Source organism: Bubalus kerabau, chromosome 2 (assembly GCF_029407905.1).
Source record: "Bubalus kerabau isolate K-KA32 ecotype Philippines breed swamp buffalo chromosome 2, PCC_UOA_SB_1v2, whole genome shotgun sequence".
Classification (NCBI taxonomy): Eukaryota; Metazoa; Chordata; class Mammalia; order Artiodactyla; family Bovidae; genus Bubalus; species Bubalus kerabau.
Genome location: NC_073625.1, coordinates 118,021,810 through 118,034,113, shown reverse-complemented (window position 1 = coordinate 118,034,113; position 12,304 = coordinate 118,021,810). Strand labels below are relative to the sequence as shown.

The window sequence follows — 12,304 nt, the reverse complement described above, 5'->3', positions numbered from 1 at the left end:
CATCTTCACATAGACACACAAACCCCACATACACATACACCAGTTCCAGACAACCTTTCTCCACTAGGTTTCTCATTCTTTTTTTAATTTCTTTTTTTAAAATTTCTTATGTCCTCCTTTATAGTTTCTCCAGAATCAATTTTAAGAATTTTTAAGAATAGGAAACAAGAAATTTACACTGAATTTGCCATTTAATGAGGCTTTTGTTGCCATAATACCACTGAAATTATTCAGTTTTATCTCTCACTTTAATTGATGAATCAGGCATTTGACACACCTTTTGCCTTCTTAAAACACTCTTTTCCAATTTCCATACTAGTCACCCTCTATCTTGCTATTCCTTTTAACTCACTGGCCATTCCTTCTCATTCTCCTTTCTGATGCATCTTTTCCCTAACCTCTAAACATTGCACATTTTCTTTTCTCTTTGACAGGTAGTAAATAGCTTACTAGAACTCTTTGTACATGGTAGTAGTAAGTATTGTTTTCTGAACTTCAGTCTCCTTATGTATATCTCAAGAGTCATCTCAAATATACAATTGGCCTTCTGTGTCCATGGGTTCCACATCTGTGGATTTAACCAACTGAGGATCAAAAATACTTGCAGGAAGAATTCCAAAAAGTTCTCAAAACCCTAAACGTATTGGCTGTAGGCTGACAGCTATTCACATGGTGTTTATATTGTATTAGGTATGATAAGTAGTCTGGAGATGATTTAAGTAAGAGAGGGTGTGTTGTTCACTCACTAAGTCATGTCTGACACTTAGCAACCCCATGGACTACAGCATGCCAGGCTTCCCTGTCCTTTACTGTCTCCTGGAGTTTGCTCAAACCCATATCCATTGAGTTGGTGATGCCATCCAACCATCTCATCCTCTGACATCCCCTTCTCCACCTGCCCTCAATCTTTCCCAGCATCAAGGTCTTTTCAAATGAGTCAGTTCTTTGCATCAGGTGGCCAGAGGATTAGAGCTTTCAGCATCAGTCCTTCCAATGAATGTTCAGGACTGATTTCCTTTAGGATTGACTGATTGAATCTCCTTGCTATCCAAGGGACTCTCAAGAGTCTTCTCTAGCACCACACTTCAAAAACATCAATTCTTTGGCACTCAGCCCTCTTTAGGGTTCAACTCTCACATCCATACATGACTACTGGAAAAACCTTATCTTTATCCTTATAAGGACCTTTGTCGGTAAGCTGATGTCTGCTTTTTAATATGCTGTCTAGGATTGCCATAACTTTTCTTCTAAGGAGCAAGTGTCTTATTTCATGGCTGCAGTCACCATCTGCAGTGATTTTGGAGCCCAAGAAAATAAAATCTGTCACTGTTTCCACTTGTTCCCCATCCGTTTGCCATGAAGTGATTGGACCAGATGCCATGATCTTAGTTTTTTCAATGTTGAGTTTTAAGCCAGCTTTTCACTGTCTCCTTTCACCGTCATCAAGAGGCTGTTTAGTTCCTCTTTGCTTTCTGCCACTAGAGTAGTATCATCAGCATATATGAGTGTATTGATATTTCTCCTCGCAATCTTGATTCCAGTTTGTGATTGATCCAGCCCAGCATTTCACATGATGTACTCTGTATAGAAGTTAAATAAGCAGAGTGACAGTATACAGCCTTGACGTACTCCTTTCCCAATTTGGAACCAGTCCATTGTTCCATGTCCAGTTCCAGCTCTTTTTTCTTGATCTGCATACAGGTTACTGAGGAGACAGTAAGGTGGTCTAGTATCCCCCTATCTTTAAGAATTTTCCACAGTTTGTTGTGATCCACACAGTCAATGGCTTTAGCATGGTGAATTTTCTGGAATTCTCTTGCTTTCTCCATGATCCAGCAAATGTTGGCAGTTTGATCTCTGGTTCCTCTGCCTTTTCTAAATCCAGCTTGTACATCTGGAAGTTCTCGGTTCACTTACTGCTGAAGCCTAACTTGAAGGATTTTGAGCATAACTTTGCTAGCATGTGAAATGAGCACAATTATACAGTAGTTTGAACATTCCTTGGAATTGCCCTTCTTTGGGATTAGAATGAAATGACCTTTTCTAGTCCTTTGGCCACTGCTGTGTTTTCCAAATTTGCTGACATATTGAGTGCAGCGTTTTAGCATCTTTTAGGAGCGTCATCATTTAGGATTTTCAGTAACTCAACCGTAATTCTATCACCTCCACTAGTTTTTTTCCTAATAGAAAGAGATGCCTATTTGACTTCACACTCCAGGATGTCTGGCTCTAGGTGAGTGACCACACCATTGTGCTTATCTGGGTCATTAAGACCTTTTTTGTATAGTTCTTCCATGTATTCTTGCCACCTGTTTTTAATCTGTTTTGCTTCTGTTAGATCCTTACTGTTTCTGTCCTTTTTTGTGGCCATCCTTGTATGAAATTTCCCCTTGGTATCTCCAATATTCCTGAAGAGATCTCTAATCGTTCCCATTCTATTGTTTTCTCTTTATTTCTTTGCATTGTTCACTGAAGAAGACTTTATCTCTTCTTGCTATTCTCTGGACCTCTGCATTCAGTTGGGTATATCTTTCCTTTTCTCCATTGCCTTTCATTTCTCTTCTTTTCTCAGCTATTTGTAAGGCTTCCTTAAGACAGCCATTTTGCCTTCTTGCATTTCTTTTTCTTTGGGATGATGTTGGTCACTGTCTCCTGTACAGTGTTATGAACCTCCATTACCGTCTGAGCCACTAGGGAAGCCCCCAGGGGACACTATGTGTATGCAAATACTATTCCATTTTACATAGGAGCTTGAGAATCTGCAGAATTTTTTTTTATCCTTAAGAAGGGTAATTTGGGCACTGGGGTCATAGAATCATTCCCCCACAGATACCAAAGGACAACTGTATCTAAAAATAAACTTCCAAGTCACAGCAACCCCCCCCAACCCTGCCACCCCCAATTCTGCACTTTGCGTAATTTTCACATCTAATTAAATAGGAACTTTATCCTTCTATTTTGCCCAGGTCTGAAACTTTAGGATCATTCTCTTTCTTTCCCTCTCCACGTTGAATCCCTTAACAAATCTTATTAGCTCTTTATTCAGTTATCTGGAGAAGGCAATGGCACCCCACTCCAGTACTTTGCCTGGAAAATACCATGGATGGAGGAGCCTGGTAGGTTACAGTCCATGGGGTCGCTAAGAGTTGGACACGACTTCACTTTCACTTTTACTTTTCACTTTCATGCATTGGAGAAGGAAATGGCAACCCACTTCAGTGTTCTTGCCTGGAGAATCCCAGGGACGGGGGAGCCTGGTGGCTGCCGTCTATGGGGTCACACAGAGTCGGACACGACTGAAGTGACTTAGCAGCAGCAGCAGCAGCATTCAGTTATCTAATGCTGCATAAGAAAACACTAACATTAGTGACTAAAATGACAACAGTTATTTATTTACTTATACTTATGCAATTTGGGTGTGTTTGGCCCAGACAGCATGTCTTGACTCCTTGTAATGTCTACTGGGGTGGCTAAACTAGGGCCAGGGGTCCACTTTCAAGCTGGCTTATATATAGTGGAACAGTTAGTTTTGCCTGTTAGCTGGGAGCTCAAGTGGGATGGCTAAGTTGGGCTTCTTAATAAGATGGCCAGGTTCCAAGAGAAACATACGACAAGTAAGCTTTCCAAGAAGATAGCTCTAATGTGTGGCATTTATTAATCCTCACTTTGTGTCATAGTTGCTAACGTCTCATTGCAGGCCATCAGATGAACAGTGTACCACAGGTGAATATTTCAGAATGTACACAGTCCTCATTATACACTGTAGGGTGGGACCATAAGAATGACCATGCAGCTGAAACCCTGCAAAGCTTTATTAGTAATCAGTGGGAAAGTTAGGATTGTTCTGTGACCTTTAGAAATTTTTGTCAAAACATTAAAAAAAATCTACAGTTGGTTATAAAGTTGCATGTTAGAGAAATGGAAAATATACTAAAATGAACATTTGTTTAGTACATTATAATTTAAAACACTAGAAACAGTCTGCTGTGTTTAGAATGGATAATCATCCAGGACCTTTGTATAGCACAGGGAACTCTGCTCAATGTTATGTGGCAGTCTGGATGGGAGGGAAATTCAGGGGAGAATGAATACATGTACATGTATGATTGAGTCCCTTTGCTGGCTGCCGGAAACTATCACAACATTGTTAATTGACTATACTCCAATATAAAATAAACAGTTCAAAGGCAAACATACACACCCAAAAAAGTGTTTCCTGAAAAGAGGAACAGTCTAAACCTAATGCTAGCAGAAGAGAAAGGATTAGGGCAAAACTTAACAACATATGGAATAGGACAACCATAGAGAAACCAGAACTTGGGCCTTTGAAAAGATCAACAAAATTGACAACCTTTAGCTAGACTGACAAAGAAAAAAATAACTCAAATTTCTAAAAGTAGGAATGAAAGAGCATAAGCCAATACTTCTATTTATGACCAACTCTATACCAACACATCAGGTAACTTAGATGAAATAGACAAATTCCTAGAAAGACACAACTACCACTCCTGTTCAACAGTATACTAAAGATTCTACCCAGAGGAGTAAAGAGGGGAAAAAAAATACGGCATTCAGAGCGGGAAGGAAGAAGTAAAACTTTGGGGATTTTCTTTTAGGTGAATAGTGTGTGTTTAGAAGAAGTTACTCATGAAGAAGCAGTAACTGCCTTAAAGAACACATCTGATTTTGTTTATTTGAAAGTGGCAAAACCCACAAGTATGTATATGAATGATGGCTATGCACCACCTGATATCACCAACTGTAAGTCTGTTTGCTTATAATCTATCTTATAATCTATCTTATTTCCTTAGACATGATAAATTTTAATGAAAGTTCCCAATATAAAGTTTAAACATTATACAAATATTTAAGAGAAGTGTTAAACATTTTAACCTAATAATTTTTAAAAATCAATTTTAAGTCAGAATCTTCCTAATAATAAGGGGGGTGAGTTTTTCACTTTTTCACCTGTAATGTCATAGCAAAAATTATTTAAGGCATTGATTCTTAAACTTTTATGTAAATGATAGCCACCAAAGGTATTTGCTCATAATGGAGATTCTTGTTTTGTTCTAATAATTTTGAGATGGAACACAGAAATATACTTGAACAAGTAATTATTTTAACAAGCAAGGTAATTCTGATACTTCTAGTGCTGCTGGTTCATGGGCTGTGCTTTGAGAAATAATAACTTAAGACGGGCTTTTCTATACTCTCAACTGTGTGAGCACAGATACCATCTTTGTACTTCAAACTCTTAGTGTATTATGTAACACAGTTGTGCATAATACAGTTGTATTTCCTAGAATTGTACTGTAATGAAAGTACCTAGGTAATTTTAAGCTTTCTATGTGATTTTCTTTTTTTAATATACAAGCTGAGATGAAATATAAATATATTTTTAATATGTTCATGTTGATTGAAAAATGAAAGTTTTATTTGGTATATTGAGTCAATACTAGAAGCACCCATATGTAATAAAGATCAATATACTCTATAATCTGCTTTTCCAAGCTTTCCTTTTCTAAATTATAGAATTTTAGAGATACTTGTGGTTTTGTAATAATATTCAGTCTCTTTAATGAACAGAGATGATGTCTTACACTTCGTGTCAGAACTTTACTACTTGCTGAAAATTCTTCCATATATTTGGCTTGCACAGGGCTTTATGTAATTTTTATTTATTAGCAGCAGCAAATTCAATGATAAGCTCTTTTATTCACCAATTTAAATATTGATCTTATTTATTATGCTGCCTTATCTGTTCAAGACAACTAAGTGCCAGTTAACAGACTGAGAATTGGCATCCCGATTATGGCCAAATATACAAAAAAACAAGCTGCTGCTTACAGTTGAACTAGAAAGAAAATGTTACTTTTTATTGAATTATCTATTTTATGTAAAATAATATGACATTTTAAAAATAGGAGAGCTGGTCCTAAAGAGTAGTAATTAAATAATATTTAATTGTTTTCCCTGTAGTCATATATAGGATATTTCTTGTCTTTTTTTATCTGTTTTTAAACTAATAGAATATTGTGAAAAAGTTGAAGTTTATGTTGCTAGTTCAATTTTATCATAAAAGTGTTTTGTTTCCATTCTCCTCTCTTCATATGAATTTTGTTATACACTTCCCGACCATGTTCATACTATGCACACAATTCATAAATAACTTGCTTATATGTGTTTTAAGAAGCATTTATGTTTGACAACTTTTTACATAAATGGTTTTTACCTGTTGGCTCTCCTGAAGCCCTTGCCATCAGACTGTTCACCTTACTGCCTATTCCTTACGTTAGTCATCTAGTGTCCTCCCCACCAGTGTGGCTTTAGGTACTGAAGGTATTAGTGGAGCTCTCATTGTCCTTTGATACTGTTATTCACATTGTCATCCTTAGTGATGACCAGTCAAAACCCACACTGATTCATTCAGTTACCAGGCTTCTTTGTTTACTGATCTGTTTCTAACTTTTCTGCCCTCCACTCCAACTCAGATTCTTGCTTCCAAGATAATAATTTAGATCTTATCAATTGTCAGTACCTTCACCATGTCCAAAATCTTGATAAAATCATCTCATTTTCTGACTACATCCATCAGTTTATTTACTCCTAACAGTTCATCTTCATTTTGATCTTCAGTCATTTGATGTCATTACTTGGTTGTTCCTTTGTGTCTCTTTTGTGTGTCTTTACTTGTCTTCTTTTTTTAACTTAGCCTCCTTGGTTTGTCATTATATTCAGTTCACTGCATATAGCTTCTTCTTTCTTGCCTTCTTCATCTTCACTGGCAGAATTCCAACCCTAGTTCAGCTTGCTATCTTCATCTAGTCTTGCTCCCTAAGAAGCAGAACATGACTGGAGAAAAGCTTGGAATTATCATTTAGCTATGACCATAAATCTAAGATGGGGTCATGCTCTTAACAGTTGTAATGCACCTATGGATAATAGCCAAAATATGGTACCCAGGAATCAAACTGGGGTCTCCTGCATTGCAGGTGGATTCTTTACCAACTGAGCTATCAGGGAAGCCCACCCAGGAATAAAAGGAAGTTTATTACTGAATAAAAAAAGTTCATTGGATCTGATAAAGCAGTGGTTCCCAACCTTTTTGGCACCAGGGACTGGTTTCATGGAAGACAGTTTTTCGATGGGTGGGGCAGATGGAGGGAAGGTTCAGGCAGTTAATGTGAGCAATGGAGAGTGGCCTCTGAAGCTTGCTCACCCGCCGCTCACCTGCTGGTATGCAGCTGAATTCCTAAACAGCACTGTTAAGCGGCTTGGGGGTTGGGGACCTCTGTGATAAAGAACATAGTTTCTTTGATGACATTAAAATTCTCATGCTTTTGCATTATGTATCTTTTCACTTTTAATTTATATTCTCTTCAGATGAAAGATGTTGTTAAACTTCTAACCCCCCACTGATCTCTTTCTTTTACCTTAAGTTCTTCCACTTGGCTTCTCTCCTAAACTTTGGAGGGTTTGGGTCATTAACCTAGATATCTAAGGACAATATTCAGGCTCCCTTGTTTTGTAGTTCTCTGAGGAATCTTTATTGCTTCGGATTTGGGGTATAGGAAATAGCATTGTTTTATCTGATTATTCTTTAGACAGTCATTTCTCTGATAGAAACATTAATTTTTAGTTCCTGCCATGTGAGATACATGTCTTACATGTGAGAATGACTCCTTCAGAAAGGATCCATCAAATAAAAGCAAAGTCTGGATATGGTAGGGAAAAGATACATTTTCTGGCTTGGGCAGTTGACTGAGTTTCTTGCCCAGTGGGTTTTTTGTTGTTCATTTGTTTCAGCCAAACTTGTTAATGCAGCGAAGAAATTTGAGTCAGAAATCAGTAAACTCTGGACTTTAAAAGGCCAGTGATTATAATGATTCACAATAATGTCAGTCGCTTTAGGCCATCATGCCAGTTCCATTGAAAATCACAGATATTCTTACATATCACACCAGGAAAGACTTTGGTCTTCAGAAGAGCCATTGATAGAAAGCTTTGGCTCAAATGCAAAACAGCATCTTATATATGAATTGGACAGGAAACAACTGCTAATGGAGACTGCAAGCTTATAAAATCAAAGATGCAGCAGACTTCAAAACCATATGCTGTCAGTAGATACAGTCTTTTTCCTTTTTGTATGATTACAGAAAGATACAGATGTATATATGCTATCTCCTTTTGATAGAGCATATATTCTTCTCAGTATACCATATTTATAGTCATTACCTACTGTCTTTCACTCAGGCTGCTTCACTCTTAATGTTACCTGTCTGGCCACTATAGTAATTTGAAGTAATGATCCTTGCATGTTTTTGTTTTCCCAATAGGTATTAACAGTGTTTTGTGCATAGAAGACAGAAATGTAATGAAAGGAGAGATTGGTGGTTAAGTAATAAATATTTCAGCTAGATTTTTGAAATGCGTTGTACCTTTATCATAGTTAATATCTCAAAAAAGTTAAATACTGCTTTCTACATTTTTCAATGATCACATAATTCAAATGCATTGTAGTTTTGGAAGTTACAACTGAAATATGTTGCTTACCTGGGTCAGAAATAACTTGATAATTTTCTGTTCTTAGCTCTTACTAGAATTACAACTGATGGACTGTATTGATGTTTATTATTATTGAAATGAAATTATTACTGGAGTTTTGCTTATATTTTTTTGTTTCTTTTACTAGGTTACCATTTTTGGGGGGATGCATTAAAAAGGATAATTATGAATTGGATTGACAGATCTGAGCTGGTGTCAGGGCATGCCCTTTTTTTCCCTTTACATTTTAGAGCAGTTTTAGGGTCACAGGAAAATTAAGCAAAGATCCAGAGGTGTCCCACCTCCATGCTGCTGCTGCTAAGTCGCTTCAATTGTGTCCGACTCTGTGCAACCCCATAGACGGCAGCCCACCAGGCTCCCCCGTCCCTGGGATTCTCCAGGCAAGAATACTGGAGTGAGTTGCCATTTCCTTCTCCAATGCATGACAGTGAAAAGTGAAAGTGAAGTCGCTCAGTCGTGTCCGACTCTTAGCCACCCCATGGACTGTAGCCCACCAGAATCCTCCATCCATGGGATTTTCCAGACAAGAGTACTGGAATGAGGTGCCATCACCTTCTCCGGTCCCACCTCCATAGCTTTTCCTATTATCAACATCTCCCACCAGAGTGGTATGTTGATTCCAACTGATGACCCTACATTGCCACATCATTACCCAAAGCCCATAGTATACTTTAGGGTTCTCTCTTGTTGTACATTCTGTAGGGTTGGATAAATGTATAATGACATGTACCATCTATCAGTATCATACAGCACAGTTTGATTGCCCTAAAAATCCTGTACTCTGCCTATTCATCCCTCCCTCTCCTCTAACCTCTGGCATCCTCTGATCATTTTACTACCTCCATAGTTTTGCCTTTTTCAGAATGTCGTGTAGTTGGAATCATACAATATGTAGCCTTTAAAATCTGAATTTCTTATACCTAAAACTAACACAACATTGTAAATCAACTGTACTCATAAACAGTTTTTAAAAATACATATCACATTTTGCTTTTCATAAAATACGTTCTATATAATTTGATTAATGACATTTCGTACTTTACCTGAAACGTACAAAATGGCATTGAATATACCATGTATATCCAATTGAAATACCAAAGTTATACCCAAAAACCTCAAACTCCTTAAAAACAATAAAAATAATTCAGCCCTCTGCTGATTTTGCCAAGTTTAAGTTAAAAATCAAAAGTATTTTAAAATCACACAGGCTGAAGTTTTCCATAAACCTGTTGAATTAAAGAAGGCATAGTAGATATTTGAAAGAAAAGCAAAAAGCTTCCTTTCACATAGTAATGTGCAGGAATTTTTAACTCCTTTGAGTAAATAACCAAGGAGTGCAATTGCTGGATTGTGTGGTAAGACTGTGTTTAGTTTTATAATGTAAACAGCCAAATTGTCTTCCAAAGTGGCTGTACCATTTTGCATTTCCACCAGCAATGTATGAGAGTTCCTGTTACTCCACATCCTCTCAAGCATTTGGTTTTACCGTTGTTCTGTTTTTTTAGCCATTCTAATAGTTGTACAGCAGTATCACATTGATTTAATAAGCATTACCTTAGTGCAGGAGACAAAGGAGATGTGCATTTGATCACTGGTTTGGAAAGGTCCCCTGGAAGAGGAAATGGCCACCCACTTCACTATTCTTTCCTGGAAAATCCCATGGACAGAGGAGCCTGAAGGCCTGTAGTCCATGGGGTCACAAAGAGTTGGACATGACTTAGCAACTGAGTATGTATGCACACACATGTGCTGTATCATATGTATTTTTTTCAGAATATTGAACCAACCTTGCATACTTGGGATAAATCCCAGATGCTTGTGGTATATAATTTTTTTATATATTGTTGGATTTAATTGGTTGACATTTTGTTGCAGATTTTTCCACTTATGTTCATGAGAGATGTTGTTCTATAGGGTTTTTTTTCTTAAGATTTCTTTGTCTGGTTTTGTTAAATAATGCTGGCTTCACAGAATAAGTTAGGAAGTATTCTCTTGGCTTCTGTGTCCTGGAACTGGTTATAGACAATTGGTATAATTCATTTCTTTAATATTTTATAGAACTCACCACTGAACCCATTTGGGCCTGGTGCTTTCTTTTCAGAGGATTATCAATTATTGATTCAGTTTTTCTAATAGACATAGGTTTGTTCAGATTGCCTATTTCTTTTTTATGAGTTTTGGCAGATTGTCTCTTAAGGACCTGGTCCATTTCGTCTAGGTTACCAAATCTTTGGGCATAGAGTTCTTCATAATACTTACTCTTCTTTTAATATCCTGGAACCTGTAGTGATATCTGCTTTTTCATTTCTGTCTTCTCTCTTTTTTTCTTAGCCTGGCTAGAGGCTTATTGATTTTATTGATCTTTTCAAAGAACCAGCTTTTGGTTTTTATTAAATTTTTTCTCTGTTGATTTCTTGTTTTTAAAATTTCATTGATTTCTACTCAGATTTTTTTTTCTTGTGCTTACTCTGAATTTCATTTACTCTTTTTTCTAGTTTTATAAGGTAGAAGCCAAGATGATTCATTTCAGATAAAGATCTTTCTCTTTTTCTAATATATGCATTTAATACTGTAAATTTCTCCCTAAGCACTGCTTTTCCTGCATCCCAGATGTCGATAAGTTGTGTTTTCATTTTCTTTTAGTTCAAAACATTTTTTAAATTTCTCTGGAGATTGCCTCCTTGACCCAAGTGTATCTAGGAATGTGTTATGTTATTTAGTCTCCACATATTTGGGGGTTTTAGCTATCATTTTGTTATTGATTTCTAGTTTAATTTCATTGTGGTCTAAGAATGAACATTATATGATTTCTATTTTTTTAATTTGTTGAGATATGTTTTATAGCCCAGGACATGGTCTGTCTTGGTGAATGTTAACATGGAAGCTTAAGAAAAATATGTTTTCTGCTATTGTTGGATGCAGTGGTCTGTAGATGTCCATCATATCCAATTGATTAGTGATATTATTGGGTTCAACTATGTCCTTCCTGATTTTCTGCCTGCTGTATTTGTTCATTTCTGATAAAGAGGTATGGATTAATCGATTTCTTACATAGTTTGGCCTCACATAGTTTGATACCTGATTGTTAGATGTTAAAGATTGTGTATCTTCTTCGAGAACTGACGACCTTATCATTAAGTAATGCCCTTCTTTAACCTGGATAATTTTCCTTACTTTGAAGTCTTCTCAGTTGGAAATTAATATAGCTACTCCTTCTTTCTTTTGATTAGTGTTAGCATTGTGTATCTGTCTCCATCCTTTTACTTTTAATATATATAAGCCTTTATATTTAAAGTGGCTTTACTGTAAACAGTATATTCTTGGGTCTTGGTTTTTTGATCCACTCTGACAATCAGTTCAGTCGCTCAGTTGTGTCCGACTCTTTGCAACCCCATGGATCGCAACACACCAGGCCTCCCTGTCCATCACCAACTCCTGGAGTTTACCCAAACTCATGTCCATTGAGTCGGTGATACCATCCAGCCATCTCATCCTCTGTCGTCCACTTCTCCTCCTGCCCCCAATCTCTCCCAGCATCATAGTCTTTTCCAATGAGTCAACTCTTCGCATGAGGTGGCCAAAGTATTGGAGTTGCATCTTTAGCATGAGTCCTTCGAATGAACACCCAGGACTGATCTCCTTTAGAATGGACTGGTTGGATCTCCTTGCAGTCCAAGGGACTCTGAAGAGTCTTCTCCAACACCACAGTTCAAAAGCATCAATTCTTTGGCACTCA

General features: G+C 37.1%; 1 protein-coding gene across 12 annotated transcripts in view; it reads left to right on the top strand.

Moving 5' to 3' along the window:
* Positions 1–12,304, top strand: part of DLG1 (discs large MAGUK scaffold protein 1) — a 273,463-nt gene that overhangs the window by 171,679 nt on the left and 89,480 nt on the right. For all 12 annotated transcript variants that reach the window (XM_055568607.1, XM_055568606.1, XM_055568616.1 and 9 more), the window contains one exon: positions 4,617–4,761. In XM_055568607.1, coding sequence (XP_055424582.1) covers positions 4,617–4,761 — 145 coding nt within the window. The remainder of the gene's footprint in view (positions 1–4,616; positions 4,762–12,304) is intronic.